At 42.2% G+C, this 25,625-nt stretch overlaps 2 protein-coding genes across 2 annotated transcripts in view; both read right to left on the bottom strand.

Annotated features, from left to right (window-relative positions):
* stk10 (serine/threonine kinase 10) overlaps positions 1-20,224 on the bottom strand; it is a 41,950-nt gene extending 21,726 nt beyond the window's left edge. Inside the window, exons 1-4 of the mRNA XM_083986521.1 lie at positions 19,724-20,224; positions 7,276-7,440; positions 963-1,011; positions 149-298 (exon numbers count right to left, since the gene is read on the bottom strand). Coding sequence (XP_083842647.1) covers positions 149-298; positions 963-1,011; positions 7,276-7,440; positions 19,724-19,882 — 523 coding nt within the window. The 5' untranslated portion in view covers positions 19,883-20,224. The remainder of the gene's footprint in view (positions 1-148; positions 299-962; positions 1,012-7,275; positions 7,441-19,723) is intronic.
* A 2,516-nt stretch (positions 20,225-22,740) lies between these two features.
* Positions 22,741-24,523, bottom strand: cytl1 (cytokine like 1; the record flags this gene model as incomplete). The annotated part of the gene is made up of 4 exons (XM_083986644.1): positions 22,741-22,785; positions 23,643-23,789; positions 24,069-24,113; positions 24,371-24,523. 4 exons carry the CDS (start codon positions 24,521-24,523, stop codon positions 22,741-22,743), a joined length of 390 nt encoding a protein of 129 aa, XP_083842770.1.
* Between the last annotated feature and the right edge of the window lie 1,102 nt (positions 24,524-25,625).

Genomic DNA, 25,625 nt, shown 5'->3' with positions numbered 1-25,625 from the left:
CTCAAGGATTTAACTGTGTTCGAACCTTTGAAGCCTGAAAGCCATGAACCGGTCATATGTGTTTGAACATTGAGTTACATATCAACTTCATACATTAAAAAAAGCAACTAAAATATATAATAAAGCAAAAGGAAAAGTGAACTCTCACCGAGCTTGATGTCCCCGTCCAGCATGAGCAGGATGTTCCCGGCCTTCAGGTCTCTGTGGATGATCTTCATGCTGTGGAGATAAACCAGAGCCTCCAACATCTGGCGACACACCACCTTGATCTGAGGCTCCGTCAGCCCACGATCCAGCTCTGACGGGAGGGAGGAGACGACAGCGATGGAGAAGTTCAATTAAATGGTTCATACTGTTAACGCACACGTTGCACATTCCACACACAGAGCAGGTCTGAAGTCTTTCTTAATACGAGCTGATCTACGAAAAGACGGGGGGGAACGGAGGGAGCCGAAGCCGAAGCCGTGATGATACCGATCGGGGTCGGTCAACTGGTGTTGCTGGAGGAGTAATCCCACATCAGAGAGGCTTCACACATCTCTCTGAGCGAGCGCCGGCCTGCAGACTTTACTCTACGGTGTCTGTGTTTGTGTAGCTGCAGAGGAGCCACAGACAGTTATGAGGATGAGGATTATCCAGTGAAAACACACCGCGGGGAATTCCCACACAGGAGGAATCTGACGACGGCTTCCTGGAGGTTTTCAAGGCCCGAACTGAACTGAACCAAACCGAACCAGGAGGAAAGATTCAGATTCAGACTCTGATCAGAGCTGGACTTCGTTACTGAGACTCTGAGACATCTTTGTTTTCTTTATCATATCCGTATCATACTTTAAATCAATAAGACAGATCTGTAGAAGAGACACGGTTGTTGAACTGGACTGAGAGACAGGAGGAAGAAGAGCTCACGAAGATGGAGAGAGATAAAGAGAACAAAGAGAGAGAGAAAGAGAGAGGCTTACCTAACATTGTGGCATCCACTGCACCGCCAGGGCAAAACTCAATCATGATCTGTGAAGAGAGGGAGAGAGAGAGAGAAAGAGAGAGAGGGTGAGTTTTAACTTGACACAATGTAAACAACATTTTCATGGAACTTCCCCTGATTGACGATCTCTTAAACATCTTCTCATCTCATCACTCTCTGATTCTTTCACCAGAAACGTGAAGCACAAGTTTGATGTTTGGACTGAAGAGGAAACTTTGGGCCAAGTGCAAAAAAAATAAAAAATAAAACAAGCTTCACTTAATTAAAAAACACAAACCATGATCAACTGATGCACAAAAAGGAAAAAAACCAACAACAACAAGCAGCCGATCGGAGCGACATCACAGTCACTCAGTCATCAGCTAAACAACGATTCTAGAGACTGAAGATATGAATCATTTTCTCTAAATCCTAAGAGGACAGATCAGACCTGGTGGTGTGTTTCGCTCCTGACTGTGTGTGTCGGTGTGATGGTGATTTTGCACTTTAAATAAATTGATTGATTGATTGATTGATTGATTGATGTTAGTGAGCCTATCTTTCGTTTTTTGCAGATCGTCACCGCTGAGACGTCTCCACTTCCACCAACACATCAAACTCTCTGTGGTGCAAGTGGTGGAGCTCAAACACTTCCTGAGGTGGACGGCTGGACTGAGACCGAGAGAGAGACTGAGAGTGTGCGTGTGTGTGTATGTGTATGTGTGTGTGTGAGACAAACGGTCAGACTGCAGTGAAAACACACAGACAGCAGCTCTGCTCCCTACATGGAGTCATGTTGGACAACGGCAACTTCTCACAGTCACCTTTCATTTCCTCTCCTTACATAGACACACACACTCTCTCTTTCTCTGTCTACACACACACACATACACATACACATACACGCACACACACACCTAATTTCTGTCAAAATAAGAGCTGGGGGAAAATAAATTCCCTCTTGGGACAATAAAAGTCAAAGTCATTCTGAAAAACATCTTAATTTTTCATTCAAATAAAGTCGGACCAAAGAAAATAAAGTCATGACAGGATTTCATAATAATCCTCTGCAGAGCACTTTAAGTGTGTGTGTGTGTGTGTGTGTGTGTGTGTGTGTGTGTGTGTGTGTGTGTGTGTGCGTGTGTGCACCTCACACACTGTGTAAATGCAGCACTGCCTGATAATAGAATTGCTTCATTATTGTGGATTTATTGGTTTCATCTGGTCAAAGGTCAGACGTGGGGAGCGTGTAACAATCTGACTGTGTGATGTCATTGGTATTTAAGTCCTGGTTGCTATGACGACACCGTCAAAAGCACCAAACCTGGTACTGGTCAAGGTGTGGAGTTTCAGTCCAGACAAAGACATAAAGACACGCACACACACAATTACAGCAGGTGCACACACTCACACAGACACAATGCATACCTCCAGGTATGACGACACACACGCACACACACACACAGAGGCCAGACTGTCTGTGTTTTCGAGGATGTTTCACTTCATCATCTTTCACGGTTTCACATCAGATCTTTTCCTTTTGACTGACAGACGGTGGAGAACCAGTCTGGCCTGTGTGTGTGCGTGTGTGTAGGTGTGTGTGTGTGTGTGTCCGCTGCCTCCAGGCTGAAACACTCTCAGAGGAAACTTAATTTTAATAACCAAAGTAAATACGTTTGAGGTCGTTGGTCTGGGTCACAGAGAACTGCAAGTTGGATTTTCCTACTGCCAAATTTCTTATGAGTCACTTTAAAATAATCTGAGGACTCTTGTTGATACATTTTGACAACACGTCACTATTCCTCAATATTAACACCAGATTTTTTGGCGGTTTGCTTCATATATTTGTACAATGTTTTGATTTGTGACATTACAAGATGAAATAATTATGTTATATAATTATATATTCAAATTAAAGCTATATTGCGTAACCTCTACGTGTCTGTAAATATCCGTTTCACCCAAGCCACTACAAGAGGAGATGATACAACGCTGATTAAGCCGTTCGGCTCCTCCAACACCTCGCGGTATTTTTCAGTATTTGTTCTTTTTGTATTTGGTGTCTTTGGCGACATTCCCGCGCTGGCGCACAGGAAATAACGCGTTCTACTCGGCTTTACCTGACAATGAGAAGGGAGGGGGGAGGAGAGCGCTGCTAGAAGCAACATGGCGGAGAACCCGAAGAAGCGACCAAGAGGTTCAGAAGTGGATCCTACTAAAAAGAAAAGGCGTTCCCATTCGGCAGAAGGTCTGTTGGTCATACGCCATATTGATTTTGCCGGCCGTATTGTTGGTATAACGCAGAAATCCTCTAGGGGGTGATAGAAGTTACGTACTATAGCTTTAAATGTACTTATATCCACATTACAACCCAGTGCAAAGTAAATAGTGATAAATTAACAGTTGAAACCAACACGACAGAGGAAGGTTTATGGCCCAGTTCAGTGTGAACCACTTCCTTATTCCTGCTCACCACCAACCAAACACACGGTTTTCTTCTTCTTCTCTGTTTAAAACCCTGCGTCCTGTCCTTCAGCAGTAACACACACACACACACACACACACACACACAACACACACAGTCTATACATTACTTTACACTTCACAGCTGCTGCCGGAGACAACTGGTTTTCGTCAATCTCTCATCTGCTCTGAAGAATCCAGGATCACATGTTGTGCTGCACTGAGAAATGTGCCCTGACTGGTCCAACTGGATGCAAAGCATACCCACTGTGGGCTGGACACACACACACACACACCAACACAAGCTCTTTATCTGCTGCTGCTGCTGTCGTGCAATGACTTATAATGATATCATCAGCCCATTTTATTCTCCACCTCTTTTAGCTCTCTGTTGGACGGACTTGTTGGACACAGTGGACGAGCTCTGCTGACGCTGCATGTTCCTCTGAGTCTGAGTCCTCATCCGCACCGTCACCGTGGTGATTTACCTCATTTCAGTGACGCTCTATAGAAACATAAAGAGATAGAGCTGCGTCGAAACCGAGCTCAGGGCTCTGAATGAAGAAAAGAAAACACAGCGTGAAGTGAGTCACACAAACACACTCCTGCACTTTGCTGTTCAACAACCGTGACTAATGCTTCAGTGATGTGTGTGTCCTGTCTGAGGTGTGTGTATACAGCATAGAAGACCGGTGCCAACAACACACACACGCACACACACACCGACCAATTTGTGCAGTGTCATCACAAGTCTCCTAGCAACAACAGCCGGTCGGTGCCATCGTGCCGACTCCACTGTATGCAAATAGTGGCAAATACATAATAAAGAACGATTATTATCCTCGTCCCCGGGTCTGAAACCAGAGCCCATCATCCTCACCTCTTCCTTCTTTGGTGCTTGAAAAGGAACTATTTACAGACACAGCAGTGAAAACTTCATTCATCAGTTCAACATTAAGCAGCGTTTTCCACCTCTGTGACGCTGCTGCAGCATGTAGGAACTGTCTGCAGTATAATGCAGGTTTCTGTGTCGTTAAACCTTCGATCTCTGCTCTGTACTTTGGTTATTTAAAAGGGGAACTATCCAAGTCTGGTCTCCTCTCCTCTGTGTCTCTAACCCTCCTCTCCTCCATGTGCATTTGTTTTCAACGAAGCCGGCGAGAAATCAAACCATGTGTATATTTGTGTAGTCTTATCTGTCATAAACAAGAGATTACGGGTTACGGGGCGTTGTGGTGCCGCAGAGACGAGACTCTGATCTTACAAGGTTGGTTTGAAGGCAGAGAGCCTCCATTCTCCCTGGAACAAGTTACAATTCACTGATATAACCAACACTATTACTCCAAACCTGTTTAATAAAAGGTAAAATGTAGCATAGTTAGGGTGAAAATCCTGCATAGTTCCTCTTTAATGTCACCGACAGGCCACCGAACCTGATGGACATTTTGATGGTGGAGGAGAATCTGTAGTTGACTGATACTGACACTCTATTATATAATAATTAGATATGTGTAATTAAATAGACTCTGGTTTGTTCAGTAAAAACGATGGAACACATAAAATTCATAAAAAGTGCAACGTCTCCTCCCAAAGTCTCAGCTGTTAATAATAATCATGAGGCTGCACTTTTTCTTTTACTGGAACTATTATTTTCTATCAAAGAATTAGTTCCCATCTAAACTGCTGAGAGTCGACTCTGGTCCCAGTTTCATTCACCTCCACTGTTTTGTTGCAGCATAAATCAAAACCTCAGCGAAAAGAACTTCCTGCACAGTTAGATTTCACTTTATTGTTATTTATGTCCCTCTCTCTTTCTGTCTCTCTCTCTCTCTCTGTTTGCTGATATCAGCCGCCCTGTCCTCATGTTAAAGGCCCTCTGTTTCTCACGCTGCCTCACCAGCCTCAAGACCAGATTGTTCCTGAAAGAGAACAAACAGAGCTTCTCTGACTGTCTCTCTCTCTCTCTCTCTCTCTCACTCTCTCTCTTACTTGCTCTCTCTCTCTCTCTTTCTCTCTTCCTCTATCCCTCTCTCTCTTAGTCAGTAGAAAGCAGAAGGGGTGGGTCGGCACTGGAATGCATCATCTCACCCCAGCTCAGTCAGTGAGGCCGGACCGTTAACCATCCGGACAAATGTTAAGACTGGAAGGCGTGGTACACACACACACACACACACACACACACACACACACACACACATACACAGCGCTGACATGCATAGCGTGTTCAATTCAACATGTTACATATAATCATGTGTTTGTTTTGACTGCGAATTTCTACGCTAATCCAGAAAAATGTGTCTCAGATGGTGAATAATGTTGAGAAACATGAGAGTGTGGGAGTGAAAGAGTGAAGCAAAAGCCTGAGACTGTGAAGTCACACACACACATACACACACACACACACACACACACACACACACAGACAGGAAGTGTGTGTGGTTTGAACACTGCAGAGGTGTTTGTACATTCGACTTATCGGCACAAACCCAACGGTCTCACTGAGTCCAGAGCTTTGACTGATGGAGGACGTTCAAGTTCCAGCTACAACACGACATGACCGACACTTGTGTGTGTGTGTCTGTGTGTGTGTGTGTGTGTGCGCTAGTGTGTCACATTTGTCTTACACTTACACTGTGTCTACAGTATAATCCTCCTGGAGTTTGTCAGTGTCGGTCGTGTTGTGTTGAACTTTTGTTGAATAATATCTCAGATTCTCATGAGCTCATTTCTATTCTTGAAACTGTTCACTGCTTCTTTTCTGCTTTTATATTTGTAACATTAAAAAACACAGCGGGGGCTTTTATTATGAAGCAATCAGAGGAAACACAACGTGTCTGTCAGTTGTGGTTAAAAAAAACAACAACCACCACGAAGAGTTGAAAATCTTCTCGACAAGATAATCTGCGTTCTCTTCATTTTCTATTACTGAATCATCTTTTTATATCTGTGTTGCTGCTCTGACTGGTGTTGTAATTATTACAGTCCGACCTTTGTTTGGCTGCACTATAACGTGTAACATTATTTGCTCGTGTCGTATTTCTGACAAAGCTGCTGCTCTAAAAGAGTTTGCTGAGCTTTCTGTTACCACAGCAACAATATAAGTTGTAAAGTCTGAAACTCTGAAAGATGAAACAATGAACTACTAAACAATTGAATTTCTTCAACGTCGTCCATTCAGAGGCGACTGGATTTACTGGTTCAACGTCATTTCTACATGTTGTGTTGTTTAGGAAAAAAGCAGAGGAGCTAGAATAATAAACAAAACAAAAACACAACTATCTTTAGTCTGAGCGCTGCCTTGTCATTGGCCTCATATCAGAAGTCATGCCCCAGCATGAGGTCACTATTATTTGTCTTGGCCCTCGACGGACGAGGAGATTAAAAAGAGGGAGTTGAAAAGTTTACACTTTACCCAGCGAGCGAGTGTGGAGAGGAAAAATAACTCAAGAGCAAAAAACAGCAAAAGTTGAGGTCATTTCTGCTGCGTGATGTCACCGTGGGGTCGTCTGTCAGGCCCAATCAGATAGTCCACTAATTCTTATCTTTGTTTTTCAACAGAGCTCTCGTGTGTCGATGATGAGATATTGTTGCAGTGAAATAACAACGGGTTTGCCAACAGACGAGGTGAAGGTGTGTGTTTTTTACGTCCTCCCTGCTGGTTCCTCAGGTCTGATGCTGAGACTCTGTTTGGAAAAGGCTGCGAAGAAACCTGAGTGGACGGACACAAACTCCTCCACATGCAGCGAGGAGCACGGTGGTACAGTGTGGAGCGGACGGCAGATAAGAGGCCGTGGTCGGCTGTAGTACAGTGTGGTCCGTCCGCTCTAACACAACAAGGCGACACCTACCCACAGTTTGTTGTCGTGGTAAAACGCGTCGAGCAGCTTGACGATGTAGCGGTGGTCGCATTTGGCCAGGATGTCGATCTCCACGATGTAGTCCTCCAGCTCCTCCTCAGATTTGGTCTCGATCACTTTGGCTGCAGCCAGGACCTGCGTCTCTTTGTTCCTGGCCTGTGAAACGAGAAGATGAAGATGTATGAGTGACATCAGCAGACGTCGTGATGAAGAAGAATAAAACCTCTAAGCAAAAGTAAAAGGCATTTTTTCCACTATGTTGATCGTATTGTCACTTCAGCAGAATGAGCACTTTTAATCCTTTAAATTTCCACATTAAATAATAATAATAACAGAGTGTACGAAGGAGTATCAGGGCCAGGCAAAAAAAAAAGGAAAAAAAAGTCAGGCCAAAAAAAAAAAAAGCCAGGCGAAAAAATAAATGAAAAAAAAGGCAAGCAAAAAAAAAAAAAAAAAAAAAAAAAGAATTCAGGCAAGAAAAAAGTCAGGCAAAAAAAAATAAAAGATAAAATTCAGGCCAAAAAAAAAAAGTCAGGCAAAAAATAAAAAAAATTCAGGCAACAAAAAAAAAGAGCCAGGCGGAACAACTAACCAACCACAACCAACTTAGTACTGACGGCTCAATGACAGAAGCCAGAGTCTGTACGTCGAGTGTGAAGGTGATTTTCTGAAGTGGTGCAACTGTATTCATAAATCAACTTGATCAAATTGCCTTAATGTATCTTGTGATACACACTCTCTCTGGATTGCACGCAGGTGCAACCATCGATATCAACGTCCTTACACTTATGACCACACTGTGTTTATGAGCCAAAAGAGAGAGAAATTCCTTATTACTGAAGCCAATTCTGAAGTAAGCTACAGCTTAATCAAGGCATCTGTAGTGGCAGCCATGGCCACCACTATAGTAGTTTAGTATTATAGTAGTAATTTTCTCAGTTTATATTAAAAAAAACCCAGCCTTTTTTTTTTTTGGTTGGTTGATTGGCTTTTTTTTTTTTTTTGGCTGGCCCTAATACTCCTTCGTACAGAGAAGATACAAGGTGAATCACACACTTTTTTTAAAGTTAGACTCCAGACTAAAGGTGGAAAACATCAAATCAAACAGACGGATGGTGTAAATCTGTAAATGAACACATACGTATATATCATGTGCCAGGCTTCTCAGTTCCAAATGGCAAAGAGAAATCCAACATGTCATAAATAGTATGAAGCAGCAATTAAAATGTTGACTAAGTCACTTTTAGACACAAAAACAGGAAAGGAAGTTCCACACCCTCCCTGAGCAACAGGGCAAAAGGGGGAAGCATGGAAACCACAGTGTCAGTGCGGTTACACTGCGATGGAGGGAGGCCGATGTAAACATGAGGAGATGCTCACTGACTCAGGGACGAACAATGAACATCATGTGTTCACTCTGTCTCACACACACAATGTTGTTATGTGTGTTGTGTTGTGTTGTTAATGTTAGTGCGAGTCTGCAGTCACGACCACAGGGTCAGGCTCAGCAACAGAAGCCAAAGAGGAGACGAGAGGGTGAAAGTGACAAAATGATACATCGCAGTGAGATGTGTGTTTCTGTGTGTGTGTACATGAGTGTGTATGCGTGCATGTGTGTGTGTGTGTGTGTGTGTCGACCCAGTGACCTGCAGAAGCTCCACAGACTAAACAGGCTGCTGGGCTCCGATGCTGTGGGAAAACATCTGAATAAACACTCTGCAGCTCATCTCAGTATGCAGAGATTGTGTGTGTGCGTGTGTGTGCATGTGTGTATGTGTGTGTTTGTGTGCGTGTTTGTCCAACAGAGTTCCAGAGAAGCCAAGCTGCCCCCCCACCAGGGTGACCCCCCCTCACCCCAGTGTGAGTCAACAGGACGTCTCCTGTCACCATCAAACCGTCAGTCAGTGAACAAACTTTCACCGTTTCACCTCAGCTCTGTTCCATTCAAACTCACTGGTTCTCATATATATTATATATGCACATGTTAATGTATATACAGTACATACATAGTAGATGTATAGGTGCCTTCTTATCTACAAAGTCTCAACAGGAGACATGTCATCCTACCACAGCAGTGAGTTATTAAACTGATCACACAGAAACGACCTGTTCACATGATGATGACCGAACGCTCCATGTTTCCTGGACAAACACTAACTGGAACAATTTACAACACAGACTGACACTCAAAACATTTGTTAAATGCAACTGCTTTTATAAAGTTTAGTCATTTGGCTGTGCTTTGTGTGTTTTTTTCCCCTATTCACTCAACATCACTGATAACGAGAGCGACACCAGACATTAAATAAAGGTTAAATGAAACATACTGTGATTTAACATCTGAAGGCCTCCTGCCTTCAACAGATTGTACAGCAATAAAGTTTAGACAAAAAGTCACAGTCAACAATAAATCGATTGATCAATCTATTATTGAGTAGAAACACAGACTGACTTTATTTATCTTTAGACTGAACTGAATAAAAAAGTTGTTTAATTTCAGCTGTGACCAGATGATGTTTCATGGACTAATTAATACAACACAGCTTCGACTCACAGCAGCAGCTTCATATTGATAAAAGTCTAAAGGTGTCACTTCACCGACACCAGATCTGAACCACTACTCTGTTTCCAATCTGTTCCTTTTCTACCAAACTCACCGCAGCTTCGATTTGTCATTTATTCACAACACACACGCTGCTACGGGTTCATGTGGAGGAATCAGGCAGAAAACATCTCTGTCTCCAGTGTCACCAACACATCGACAGGTAAATAAGACGAATGAGAAGCTGCAGGTTTGAGACCTAACGTGGTGTTTTATCGTTTTAACCTCATGAGCCAAACTCCCCTCTGACCCAGCTTCAAGGCTGCACACACACACACACACACCTTTACGTCTCAGTGGGAAAGAGGCTGAGGAATGTGCCTCTGGCCTCAGAGGGCTGGGGGGGTGGAGGGGTAAACTGAGCCTCCAGCATCTACTATGCAGTGTGTGTGTGTGTGTGTGTGTGTGTGTGTGTGTGTGTGTGTGTGTGTGTGTGTGTGTGTGTGTGTTTTGGGGAATGCATTACGTCAATGAGGGTCTTCAAGTGTAGAATACAAACATGCGTGTTTGTTTACGTGTGCAGTGCACCTCACCGACTGTATACACACACCGACTGCACAGGGGAGGAAACTACACTGAAACGCCTCATTGTGTGTCACATGCCACTGACTCTGACCGACCTTCTGCATCAGAGAAGAACAGCGTGCATGGGGCGTTGAGGATGGTGCGTGTGTGTTTACAGAGAAAGCAGGAAATGACTGCAGGAGGCGGCATCGTCCCGTCAGACCTAAATGTTTTTAATCTGTTCTGATCTTAACGACGGCAGCAGCGGCAACCACTCCACCTCAAACACCAGCTACTGCCTGCGGCGACGCCTTCACTGACCGGCTGCACTGTTGGACTACTGAGAACTTCAGTTGACTCCTGCCATTGTTATTAGTTGTGATGTCTGCGGCCAGATCAGTAGAGTTCATTCCTGCACATGGAAGCTCTTGTCTTACTGTATCTTTCACCTAAAATTAAATATTCAAACACACATATACAGTATTTTATATAACATATGACTGTTTTATTCCATCATATGTCAGAGGAATCGTTTCATTTGTCACTTTCAGCGGCTTCCACTGCAAATCTGAGCTGGACAGAGAGTAAATAACAGGTTGTTAGCAGCAGCAGCAGCAGCAGCAGCGGCAGCTCCCACTTTGTTCTGGCTGTGTTTACATGTTACAAAAACTAGAAAACCAGAACAACAAACACAAACACACACACACCCATCCACAGACACATAGAGACACGCCAGATGTCAGAAAACACAGTAAATCATTACATAATAACAGCAGAGCAGCTTCTCTTTAAACTACTACACTGTAGCTGCAGTCGTTCATCCCCAGAGGAAACAATGCTGCTCTGTTTCTCCCCCACTGACTCTACTGCTCCCTCTCTCTCTCTCTCCCTCTCTCCTCCGGAGGAGACCAACAGTCTTCGGCTTTGTTTGGCTCTGGTTTCCATGGAGATGTAAAGAACTCTTTTTTTTGCAACCATCTTAACGGGCTCATTTCACCAGATCTCTCTTCTTTTTCTTTTTTCTTTCTTTTTTACTCTCTTTCCTGTTCATTAGTGACTTGGCTTTCATGTAGGTTAAGTGCAGGAGGATTTACCTGTTGGCACCAGCACCAGTGAATAAACCTCCTCCTCCTCCTCCTCCTCCATCTCCTTCACCTCCTCCTCTTCCTCCTGACTAAATGGTGAAATGTTTTTCTTGCAGTGTGAAAAGAGGATGTTGTTATTCTCCTCTTTAATCCTTTTTCTCTGCGCCATATGTACACGTCTCTACTGGCCTGTCTCACTCATTGTCTGCCCATTGTGTGAACGTTTTGTCCCTCTTACCTAATTAATGTATCCGTCATCCCTCCCTCTCTCTCTCTCTCTCTCCCCCTCTCTCTCCATCTGTCACCTATATTTATTTGTCTACCCGTCCGCTTTTCAGTAACTGTCGGCGTGAAGGCCGCAATCCTGCTCCACAAAAGATCCAGACAGAAAGAGAAGCTGTAAAAGCAGATGTTACTGACCCATCACCACACAAACACACTGGAGACTGAGTAAACACACACACACACACTCACTCACATGAAAGCACACACACTTGTAGACATGTGTGTGTGTGTGTGTGTCATTTGCACACAATCTTTTCAAAAGCATGAATCATGACATAAAATGCAAACAAAAGTTATCGAGTCAAAAAAAATACGTTATCAGTCTTTCAACATGATTCATTTTAGTTTCATAACAATCAAAAAAATATTTGTCTAATTTAACCTTTGAGATTAAAAGATCCAGGTTTAATTAAGCCTGAACTGAACTGAACTGAACTGAACTGACTCGACACTGAGGACTTTCCCCTCAGGTCGTTCACCTCCTCCAGGCTCAATGAACATACCACACGCTGACCACACCAGTGTGTTCAGCTCACACACTGTGTTATAGTCTCAACAAACACACACATCTGCCTTCACGGGAATGTGTGTGCGTGCGTGTGTGTGTGTGTGTAGACCTTTGACCATCATAAACCTGTAAATCTGTGCACACAGACACAGAGCTCCTCGGCTCCTGGATAATGAACACAACAGCTAATTTAAAAAAAAAAAAAACCTCCAGACATCTGCATGAGCAAAAACTACATGTTGAACTGAAGCTGAGTGAAGTTTATATTAGGCCGCCTCGCCTGCACTATAGCAGCAAAATGTGCGATGACACTTTAGGAGACCACGAGCAGCAGGTCCTGAGTCTATTTAACTCCAATGAATGGGAGAAGTGAATGTGAACCCGGATTATGGTCGATTCTGTTGCTCCATAGTCACCGAGGTAAATACTGGAGTCATTTTTCACAAGCCACATCTTGTCATCATGCCCACTAAGGAGACAGGAAGTGTAGATGTGCCTTTTCATATCATTAGTGCAGTATTGTTGTTGTTACGTTATGTCTAGTGGTGCAGCTCAGGCAACAGGTGTGAAGTGAGTGTGAAGGTATGGCGCCTATAAATAAAACTGACTCACCGCATTTGTGTTTATCATGCATGCTGCTGATATTTCGATCACTCTGTCGGCCCGATAGACAGACATTTCATCATAGTTTCATTCTGTCAATTAGAAACTGAATATCACACCCAGAGTCAATGTTCACACCTTTTACAAGCTGATCTCTGGTCAGAGGTTAAAGCTGTATTTGTCAGTGCAATCAAACTTAAGTGTTAGCTTTTTATTAACGTCATCCACCCTGTTATTGCCTGGTGTACTTGTTTAATTTCTATTTTTACTTCCACTATAGAGTGTTTTTGTGTAGTTTTATGGACATTTTTGTGTCGGGCCCTATTTTTCTCATAAAAAGTTTTCGTTGGACTACGAACCAACCTCCCGGGTCTTCAGATGCACTTTGATGAATTAGAAACTACTCCGGAGTATTCATCAGCATGAGGGTGAGTCACTAATGACTGAATTTCATTTTTTGGCGAACTATTCCTTTAACTATCTTGGTTCAGTAAGTTATATAACAAACCATAGATAATAACGAATAAATATGAATTTGTCGCTCATCCAGAATTTAAAATGAGGAGGATGAAGCACGTAGCAGATCACGCCACGGTTCCGCCTCTACGCCCCTCACTGAAGGAACGAGTGTTTGTTATCAGGATGTGAAAGTTTTGATCAGCTTTGCAAAATGTCCCACATTCAAAACCACAGGGTGAAACCGAGTCATAAGAGCAAAACAGGTCAGTCGAAGGCAGGAAATCATAACAGTGCACAAAGAGCCTTGAAAGACTATCACCCATGCATCACTTCTTTTTTTCTTCCCCGACTCATTCATGCTCTAAAAACGAGACACACTTCCTGACAGCAGCCGACACAATGCAAGTAAGAACAGATTTGAGGGTTTGCACACTCATATTTGGAGCACGCTGCCGAGACCAAGCTCAGACAGGTAGGTTCGTCTGTGCAACTCTATCTCCGGCTCATCTGAGAGAACTTCAGGTGAGTGGGACGTTATAACACGCAAAACAAGAAGAAGAACAACAATGTCAAAAGACAAAACCCACACACATCTCTGAAGAAGAGCTGAGTAGCTGCTAATAAATGTGATCCTTCTGTCATTGATCGTAAACTTGTCTGATACTGAATGGAAAATCCATTTTCAGTTTGCTATTGTGTTGATACATACATTTAATCCACTGTAATTCAGATTTCTTCATTAATCTGAAGTCGACCTGAATCACAGCTCATATTGTTATTAGCATGGCAATAACAAAAACACTTAAAGCAGTTCCTATTTGAAGCTTTTATAATAGGGGATGTCAGAATAGGGATGTCACGATTACAGATTTCCTTGGTACAATTATTGTCAGAGAATTTATCACAATATTAAGATAATCACATAATTATGCATTAATTGATCACACTATGAATGTGTAAAATCACATGAACACTCCTTGTAGGTCTAAAAGTTTCCTTTATTTCTTTAATTCTATAAGGTGTCGGTGAATGAGAAAAGAGAAAATAAATGTCCAACACCCAGTTGAGCTTTGTTTTGGCTATTATGACTGATGTTAACTGTCAAAATATGATTATATGACTCACTATTTGCATTTGTATATTTAAGTATCTATTTATATAGGACCAATCATTATTCATTCGTTCCGTTTGAGTTGCGCTTAACTATGGTTCCGGCATTATATTTCCTGACGGTATTCAGGAAACGTTACGATCAATTAACTGTAGCGCTTAATATCGCAATTAATTGTGAAATCGGGTAATCGTGACATCCCTACTGTAGAATAAAGTTTTAAGGTGAAAAGAGTGACGGATTCAATTGGTTCCAGAGGAGCCAATGAGGGAATTCAGGCCCCAAACAGCTTCAGGAAAACCAGGAAGTGTGTGTTTTACGTTGTGATTCTGTCAATTTTAGCTTCATAACAGCCGATTAATCCCTAATCAATAACAAACTGAAGGTCTGCCTGCTCCTCCAGCTCGTCACAGCAGATCATACACTCAGCCAACACAGAAGAAACTTCCCCTGTCAGTGGCAGCAACACTGTCTGCCACCACGAGGATGAGGGGGACTCCCGGTACACTGAGCCCACGCCCACCCAGCTCCGCTCTTATCAGCCGCCGTCCATCCAGCTGCCTCCTGAGATTAGACCCAGAAATCTCCCCCCTGGTGACGGTGGTTTCACTTCAGTGTTCGTCTCTGCTCCACTGTCACCGCCGCCTATATTTAAACTAAAACATTTGACACCAACCTCGTGGTTTTTCTTCACAGAGGATGTGGCAACCTGTGCCTCCCCTCTCCCTCCCCCTCGTCTTCTTCCTCCTCCACCACCTCCTTAAACTACTGGTGACACCCAGAGTGTTTTACTTTCACTTGACTGAAGAGGATGTTCCCATACTGTAAGTCACAACAAAACTAGACCAGTGCAGCACTTCACTTCACTGGTCTACTGCCATAAATCAACAGCCTCTCTCTGGCACTTCATTTCATTTGTGCAAATAAGAGACGGGCCACTCTCCACTGAGAAACATTTACTTCCTGGTATAGGTGGATACTCAGCTGAAGTTTTAAACTATTGGATCTGCCTTTAAACAATCACTAATGTTTGGTCCTGACATACTGTACGATGACATGAAAATGTTTGGGCACCCCTGGTCAAAACTTCTGTTAATGTGAACAGTTCAGCAAGTAGGAGATGAAATGATCTCCAAAAGACATTTAAGTTAAACATGAAACACTCTTTTGCAATATTTTAAGCAATATCAGTGTATTATTTTAGTTTTCTACAATTTTAGAGTGAAAAAGGGAAACAAAGCAGCAGCCTGCAAAAGAATGGGAAACCCAGGAGACTTGAGCTCTCAGATAACTTTGACCAAGGTTTCAGACAAGATATTTACTATTTACACACTGTGATAGTTTACAAAGAGGGGGGGGGCTACTAACTTCTAACTATGCAGGGGGCCCAAACCTTTGCTGAGGGACCTTTTCCTTTTCTGTCATTTTGAAAGAAAGATGAAAAAGATGAAAATTAAAAAAAAAAAAAAAAAGACATGATTTAAAATGTATAGGAACTTTACGCCTTTTGGAGATCATTTCACTGTTCACATTAATAGATATTTTGACCAGGTGCCCAAACTTTTGCATGCCACTGCAATAAAGCTGCTGCTTGCTGTAAACAACAATGACCACCCCCCAATCCAATCTAAAGCGACTGTATGTAAGATGTCCGTCAACAACAGCTGCAGGTTTTGCTCGACAAATTTAAGAACACACTGGACCAAACATCTTTATTAATGCTCTTGCTCCGGCTTTAATTCTTGGATGTTGGGCAGTGTTGCCAAAACAGAACAAATGGCTTCTCGAACGTCCGTCTCTCTGCCGCCATTACTGAACTACAACTTAAAACGTAGCGCATTAACATCAACGTCATTGTTCTCAGCCAGTCCCTCTGTTCTCCAATGCTGCTGTGGATCCTCAGCAGGAGAAAAGCCATGAAAGCGTTTCAATCCCAGGCGGAAAACTGACGGGAGATTAAAAAAAAACAGTGAGTGGAAGTACGTAGGCGGGCGGAGCCAGGCTAATAAATCGATGCAGGTGTTCCACAACATCTGAACATCTGGCCTGGTGAAGGAGCTCAGTGTTCACACCTCATGTCTACAAATCCAACAACACAAAGATAAAAAAAAAAAAAAAGATGGTCTCAAAGTGTCTCTTTGGACCAGACTGATCATACCAGACAACAACATCACAGATCTGTGACTCTGTAGGATCCAGTGTGTGTGTAAACCTCAGTTAAAGTCCATGTTCAGAGCTCAGTGTTTTAACGTTACAGAGCATCGAGGCTGAGATGCTGCACTAAGGGTTTGATCCCTCAATGGGGATTTGATGGAGTGTAACCTCGCAGCTCGGCCGTGTCCATGGAAACACTTCACCCGCAGCAGCAGCAGCGGCAGCAGGGAAATGTGCTCAGCGGCACGTGGCTCATTAATTAGTGAAGGGAATCGTGCAACTCCTGTGTGTCATGCTTCAGTTGCAAACACACACACACACAGTTTTACACAGTCTGCATTGCAACAAGTGCAAGCATGCAGAGACAGAGACACAGAGAGAGGAAACGTCCTCTGACACAGTGGATGGACAGGAAATGAGACATTCTCCTGTCATGACTGAGAAGAAGGAGGAGGAGGAGGAGGATGATGTGGACCCTGAGGTGAAGTTTCACAGAAGACGCTCACAGTATGAGGACTCACAATACACAACAACAGAAATCAAACATGACAAAAACTTTACAATTTAAATCTGAATGTCCATCAAGAAGCAGCACAGATTCAGCTTCTGGTCAGTTCTCCTGAATCCAAACAAACTCTAAACAGGGAAGTTAAAAAGCTGCCTCAAATATTTCTGTGATCAGAACAGAGCTTCATATTTTCATGAAACAGCATTCTTTTGATTTACGTCCTGGGCTGAACTGACTGGAAACGAGGCAGCATTAGAGAAACTTACTTAACCTATCGGGTGTGTCACTGTCAATCTGGTGCCGGACTGAACTGTTGAACACAGACAACATGAAACGTAAACGTTGTTTCTAACCCGCAACAATTTGAAAATGAACATTATAATGTGATGAGAGAAAAAACAACATGTGTATGTATCTTTTTGACTCAACTGACTCCCATCAATTGAATATGAATTCTTAAAAAGTTAAACCAATAAGAAACCCTGCTTAAAGAAGAGTAAAGTAGAATTTAAATAAGAAGTTTCACAGCCGTAGTAGATCAACGTTTTTTTTTTACTTTTTTTGCCTTGTCAAAAGTTTTTACCAAAACTTCTTGTCTGTGTTAAAACCTTTTAGATAAACGATCTGCAGTATTTCCCCTCATATGTCACTACTGTATGTGTTCCCTCTATAGTTGGTGTTGGACACACTACAGCTGAAAAGACAGCAGGACGACGTATTTGATGAAGTGACTGTAGTGAATTATATGAGCTGCTCCTCTCAGTATAAACACACACATGCACAGCTCCAGTCGTCCTCAGTGTTTTAACATGAACCTTCAGAGGGTCGGTGTGACAGCAGCAGCTCTCTGTTGCCCTGGGTTTAATCTCAAAGACAGATGTTGGAAACAAAAGAAGCTGCCGGGCTGAACGAGGGATGAGGGTCCTCCAGGCCGCGGGCAGAGCAGACAGATGAACCAAACTCGTCTGTGCAGACTCGGTCGGTCGGCGTTGTGTTGTGTTGCATTTCATTTCACGTTGTCTGTCCTGTCACGCCCAGCAACAGCTGTTTTTATTTGTATTTTTATTCAATTTATTCGCCTCTCTTGCCCCTTAAGGTCTGATAAGCAGCCGATTCCACTGAGCCTCCTCCCTTCACGCCTCCTCTATCAAAGAGTTTAACGACGGAAAACATGCACGAGCTGCCGCCACTCGAGGCCTCTCCCTCCCACAGACGAGCTGATTACTCTGAGCGTTGGGAGCTGTTGAGAGGAAGTCGTCCCCCCCCCCCCTTTAGTGCAGTCCCACGATTTCCTCTCTTGGCCATCATCGTCTGCTCCCACTTCATCTCCCCCCTCTCTCCCATCTGACAGCTGCAGGTGTGAAGCCGTCCTCCTCCTCCTCCTCTTCCAACAACCCACTCAACAAAAGGAAACACGAGCCAAAGCAATGGGTTTGACATTTGTATAAAGAAAGGGAAAACATAAACCACTTTTCAGGAAGCTTGCCAACTGTTCCAACATCATCTCTGCCTTTTACTTCTGTGTTTACAGATGGTTTAAAAGGCGTCTTTAAACTTAAAGCACCTTGTGTTCAGCTGGTCTCTCAGAGGAGAATATGAAAGCACTGTTTGTTTTCATGCTATAGAAAAAAGCCTCACAAGATGCATCATGGGACGACTCACCTGTGGCCACATGAGCAAAGAATGTAACTGTATTCTTTTCATTTCATGCAAACGTGTTGCTGCTGGACTGAAATGCATCTGAACCACAGTTTTTTCTTCTGCAGGGACCAAACCAGTGCAGAAAAAAAACACAGAATACCTAAATAAGGTGGAGTCTCTCTGCGAAGACTGTGTGTTTTCTGTTCGATGCAGAGCTCGGCTGAGGCATCATCACTTCTTCCACTGAGGCCCCTCGATGTGTCAAAGACTTTCACTGTGTTCGCTCCACGAGGCCGCGAGGACACTGAGGGCCTGTGAGGGAACTGACCAGCAAAACACGTCCAGATTAAATAACTGCTCTGAGCCAAAACTGCTGCTGCTGCTGCTGCTGAGGAACGGACAGAACCAGTGAACGGTGCTTTCACTGTCCCTGTGGCTTCACTGTAAACCAATGCAGGAGGAAGGGAGGGAGGGAGGAGTGACTATAAGAGGAGTGCATGGACTCTTTTACATGCACAACCACTTAAACTGTAAAAACTTCAGCAGAAAGTGAAGAAACATCAGCACCATGAAGGTAAAAAAAAAAAAAACCTTCACCCACTGGTTGTGACTGACTCTCAGGTTGTGTTTCAGGCTCTGGACAGGTCACATTGCTGAGACATTAGTCATTATTACAGTATGTGGGATGGGGAAACATCCACACAGGTGATCACAGGCTGGTCACGCCCTCTGCGGTGAAAGGTGACAAAGAAAAACCAACATCTAAACGACTTAAACCCCCAAATCTATGAGGTTTAACTAACTGATCGTCATCTTCCATCTTAGACAAACAGAGTAAAACAGAGAAGAAGCCTCAGACAGTGAGGTGAGCTACAGACACCTGTCCTGTCCTGTCCGTATGAAGAGCTGGTCTCTGCTGGTCAGTGAGCAGCAGGTGATGATGATGCCTCAATCTGGACTAAAACTCTCTCTCACTCACCTTGTATACTTTGCCAAACGCGCCATCGCCCAGCTCGCCGATTATTTCCCAGATGTCGTTGGGGTTGATGTCGCGGTGAACGTGCTCGTACTGCTTCACCTTCTTCTTGATCTCGATCGTGGGCAGACGAAGGATTTTACTGAATCTAGCGAGAGCCATTATGAACTACACAACAGCTTTTAAGTCCTGAATTAAAAACTTAAAAGAAAGAAAAAAAATAAACTCGCTAAAACAAAAAAGGCTCGTGTTTGAGCAGTGAGCGCGTTACGCACGCCGAGACGCGCAGAAACAAAAAACAAAAAAACTCTTCTCTGGTTCAGTCTTCACTTTCCTGTGGTGTGAAGAAAAGAAAGAGAAAAAGGAGAAGTTCGCTGGTTGGAAGAACTTATTCTACTCCGTCCATCTCCGTCCTGGAGCTGCAGGTCCTCAGGTCCGTCAACATGTTGCGGTGCTGCTGCTGCCGGACGTGTGCGCGTGCGGTGGCCACCTGCCGCTGCGACCCAAGCCAGTACCCCGACTGATCCGACAACTTGTTGCTTCAGTCACAGAGAAGCTCCACCTCGTCAGTCAACGCCTCCCTTCTCCTCCTCCTCCTCCTCCTCTTCTTCCTCCCGCTGCCGTCATGGAAATGTAGTTTCTTAGAGAGACCGGGCCGCTCGCGCTCTGACGCAGACGGGGCAGAAGGACTTCATGTCCGGGTTTGGGTCGCAGCGGGGCGGGTCCTCCTCAGCTCACACAGCTGGACCGAGCCTCTACTGGACCAAGGCTCAATCCAATTAATTATATTCAATTATATTAATGTTAGTCTGTTTTTAATGTTTCTTCATAACTCTACCGCCTCAACATGACGAACATGTCTAATGTTATCGGTTATGAGTTGATTCCTCTTTTTTTCTTTATCAAGGGTCAACAACAGAGGTTCAGACTCTTGTTGGTTTATTGATGAATGATGACTAGTTTCATTTATAAGAAATAGAAACATTTAAATAGTTAAACTGATCATCTTCTTACTTTCCTCTCAGATTGAACTCAACTCACCTGTACAGAAGGAGCAGCAACGCCCTCTGCTGGATCATTCGGCTCCACGTCTCAGAGGTGAGTGAGAGTGTGTAGCTGTTATTTAGTGAATGAACTGGATTTGAAGATTTCAGTTTGGACAAATGGGACTTTAATTAGTTATCACAACACGTTATTGACACTGTTAACTGTGTGTTAGAGTTGATTAACTGACTCTATGTGTGGGTGCAATGTTATCCTGAACCTCCATGTCCATGTTCAAAATAATTTCCTGCACAGTATTAATAAAGTACTATTCTATTCTCTTGTATTGCTGCACAATTTGCAGCTGTGACCTTATGCAAAGTTACTGTTGTTGTTGTTGTTGTTGTTGTGTCTCCGGAGCTTTTCACCTCCAGGATCGTTATTTATCACACAGCAGCACAATTATAAACCACTGTGAGGAATCGTCCCCTCTGGTTCTTGGTGTTTGACCTGAATCTTTTTGACCCTTTTTGACAGTTTCGGCACCAAAAGTTAAAGAATTAGGAACAAAAAGGGGAAAAGGTAAAGAGACAGTTTTACTTCTGTTTTGTGTTTAACCTGAGGTGGAGAAAAGAGACAGTTAAAAAAGTAGATTTTTGAACAGTGACTTCTCTTCTAACAAATGATTGTTGTCATCAAACCTAATTACTTATGATCTATGACTTAACACAACATTTAACACTTATGGTAATTCTGAATTATTAGGCAGCGACCTTCATGTTACATTTTCCCCAAAGAGAGATTAAAACATTTTCAGATTAAAACTCATTGACCTTCAGTTTCCTCCTCATTTACATTAATGATTAGACAGAAACAATTAACAGCTGAATTACTGAAATAAGGGAAGAAACTGGTGTAAGTGGTTCTTTAATACTTTGCCTGATCATCAGTTTAAACGTTATTTCTTGCTTCGCTGAAAGATTGATTACAGTATCATATTTTATCCACTGTTGTTATTATTATTATTATCTTATCTATTTCTATTTAACCTTGGTTTTACCTTGTTTGTCCAAACTGTATTCTCTATACATTGATGAATTGTAAAATCCCCAAAGGAGTCTAAACTAAAGAGACAAGCTCATACACGCCCATACAGGCCTGTGGAGGTTTATAATCCCATCACAGTAAAGACTCATCATCATCACTACAGTATATATATATACTGTATGTGTGTGTGTTTACTCTGTACAGTTTCATCTGGAGCTTTTTCTCTCGTGTTTGAGCAGTTCACACAACAACAACAAGATTCAGAGTTTAGCTGATTTGGTTTCAGGGTCGTAATTTACTGAGACACTTAATTACAACAGTTATTAGTGACGCTGGTGAATTCCCTGCAGTATAATGATGGAACATCTTGGACTGGATTCACCTGGTGTCTGTACAGTATTTCAGTATCAGGGGCGTAAACGCACTACAGCCAAAATCAGACCACATTATATAGATATATAGATTACCGGCCCATTATATATTTCAGGTGTATTGTGTCTTATATTGTGGTTTGTGTTTTATGAAGAAAATATTTTTAGCAGGAGGTGATGAAGAGCACAGATTTACAATAGAAGAGAAGAAATACTTTTAATAAGACTGGACAATATTGCAGTGTCTGTACGTTGAACTATAAGAACCATGGTTCTATTACCAGCAGCCTGTTTTGATATGTATATATTACAGGAAGTGAGAGAAGTAAAACAACATTCACCATAGATGGAGACACTAATTTTTACTCCATCATCACATGAAAAAAAAAAAAAAAAAAGAATAAGGAGGCATTTTAATATAGTTTATAATGTCAGAATGGTTTGATAATCAATAATGTGATCATCAGTGCCAATAACACCTATTATCTTGAGGAGACAAATTATTAAAAATATGTTTTCAGTTACACAACCATATTTACCACAGATTTAAACATCATCATCATCGTCTGGTGTTATTTGTTAGTGTCTCTTCTTCTTTCTGGTTGTAAAACTGTGACTTCAGCGCTCGAGTGCAGCACAGTCGAAGACGGTGAAGGCCAAGTCCTAGAAGAAGAAGAAGAAGAAGAAGAAGAAAAAGAAAATGTAGAAGAGTAAAAGTGATTGGTTTGATATGAGATTTTATATTATTTACTTTGTTTAAATAATCCTCTGTTGGAGTGAGTGTCTTCTGTTATAGACGTTTATCTCTGCTGAGACTCAACACTCAGGACCTGTCAGTCTGTTACTGGACTAGAAAACAACCTCAACATGTCCGACATGTGTTAAACTTCACAGATCAATCAGATCAAACATCCACTGAGTGTTTTTTTTTAATAATCTGCACCATAAACCATGTTTAACTAGTGATCCATGACACTCATCATCTCATCTGAGTTTCTGTTTCACGTTTTGACTGTTTCTGCTTCACTTTGGACACTGGATTGGACATTAATCAATATGTTGATTTATAGGTGACTTTAATTGTTTAATGTTGAATCTGTGCAAAATAAGAGTTTGTTTATGAAGTGGTGTAAATACTGCTTCAATAAAAAAAGGTTTTGAGCTGTGGAGAGACTGTGATGATGGAGGTCACACACACTGACTACGCAGTATAGATCCATCAGTGAAAAGAGATTGATTGTGTTTTAATCATTAACCATGAAAGATTTATTATCATACTTTTGGACTTTAAGATTGTTCTAAAGATACAGAAGAATCACATTATGATCATCTGTTCTAATTTATTGAAAAATATATTAAACCAATTAGCCTTTTATTATATGAGATGTTCTTATTCCTGCCAAGTCTGTGCTGCACTGCAGATCTAATCCCAGTTAATTGCTTCATGATACAAATCAATAACATCAGTTATGAACGATACAATCTGAATTTTAACTGTGTGACAGATATTTTGTCTTTACCCCGTGACATTTCTCCGACATGATGATGAAGAGCTGTCTCAGCCTGACGCCCAGTTTATTCACGTCTTTGGTGTAAGCACAGCGGCGCTGTCGCAGTCCCTCCACCAACGAGACGTACGTCCTCATTTTGTACATCACGCAGCCGTTCTGACAGAATGAGCAGCAATTAGTGTCCGTTTGTGTGATTTACAACGGCTGAGAGTTAAAGTCAAAACACCACAGAGGAGGAGGATGGTGTTGAAAATGTTGGTGCAGCTGTGATCACTCAAAACAGAGTGAAAGAGAAAAACAACAGATCAGAAAACACTTTTCTTCTGTTGTTCTTATTAGTTTCATTATTCATACTCAGACTTTCATCTTTAAAAACATCATTTTGGCTTTAACAGATTTAATCTACCATAGGTTTTTGTTAAGAGTCATACTCACATGGACGTCCAGGTAGAGTTCAGGCATGTGTGCCATGCAGGCACTCTGTAAAACAATAACATGAATCAGTAAGTTTCCAAAATAAAGTGATAATTTAATCTAATTCACCTTCTCCCTGCTCTGATAATACACAGTTATCTCACATTAAATCAACTCTTCAGCCTGCTACACTCTGATCTGATTTAACTGGACACTGAATTTAACATTAACATACATTTACAAATAATGAATCAATAAAATAGAAAAAGCACAAAAACTCTCAACACAGCACATACTATCTGTGGAGTAAAATGTGGACTCACAGTCTCGTGGTCTCTCTTCAGGTCTGAGGCCCACTGTGTGATCTCCCGGGCCATGATCAGGACCTTGGTGTAGCAGGTCTGAGGGTAGAACGGGTAACTGAGCACCAGCGGCACCAAACACCAAACTAACAACAAGTGGTTAAAGATCGCCATGACTCAGTATCACCTCCAGCACCAGGCTCATACACAGCTCATACTCATGCACAGCCACGTATGCATGTGGACAGATCTTTAACACACCCCCTTTGTTTCCTCTGCAATAATTATACGACTGCACAGAGACAAAGATTCACCGCGTCAGATGAGAATCAAAGACGAGAGCATCGCTGTGAATTTTTGTCCAAATCTTTCACTCACACAGTTCAAAATTTGTGTTTGCCTCCAGAAAATTAGCACAATATTTTCTAAGATCAGGACAAAATTGATCAAACTGATAAATATCCATCTCTTTTTTCTTTTGTTTTTGCTCAAACAACCAGACAGAAAAACAACCAGAATAAATCCAGATTGCATTTGATTTACCATCACTATCTGTCTGCACTAAATTTCCTCAAAGACAGCTCAAATACCAACAACACAATTTTTTCCATTTCAATCAATTTCATACTATTTTACCCTATAATTAAAGTAGACTGACATTGACAAAGAGTTATATTTTATTTCTTATTCACACCTTCAGTAAATGTGAAGTTAGTTCTGTCTGTTATACCAATAAAGCAATTTGATTAAAAATGTTGTTTTTAAGAAGTTCTGTAGTATAGCTACATTTTCTGTGGGAAAACAAATAAATAAAAGCTCAATGGTGCAACATGTCTATAAATATGTCATAATAAATAATTTCACATTTATCTTACTAGAACATTTATCTTAATATTGAGATTTACTGTAAATTTCCAGGCGACCTTTCCTGTATAAATATTATCTGCTGTCATTTTATTTCTGTCCACTAGATGGGGCTAAACTCACAGACGTCACCTCTTCACATCAAGTTTCTCTGAGCATCATGTTGAAGTTTCAGTGTCTAAAAATTTATGAAATAAAATTTAAAGTTGGCTCAGTTATGACTGATTCTGCTCAAAGATGAAAACACACACCGTTATTCCACAAAACCAGGACCACACTGCTCCACACACACACACACACACACACACACATATACACACACACACACCTCCTATCCTCCTGTCACCTGGTCTGGCTCCAGGTGTGATGTGACAGTGTCATCACTCATGTCATCTAACACAGAGCGCCACAC

The sequence above is a fragment of the Trachurus trachurus genome, assembly GCF_905171665.1.
Source record: "Trachurus trachurus genome assembly, chromosome: 14".
Taxonomy (NCBI): domain Eukaryota; kingdom Metazoa; phylum Chordata; class Actinopteri; order Carangiformes; family Carangidae; genus Trachurus; species Trachurus trachurus.
Note: the sequence above shows the minus strand (reverse complement) of the source record. Positions and strands in the feature narration are given on the sequence as shown.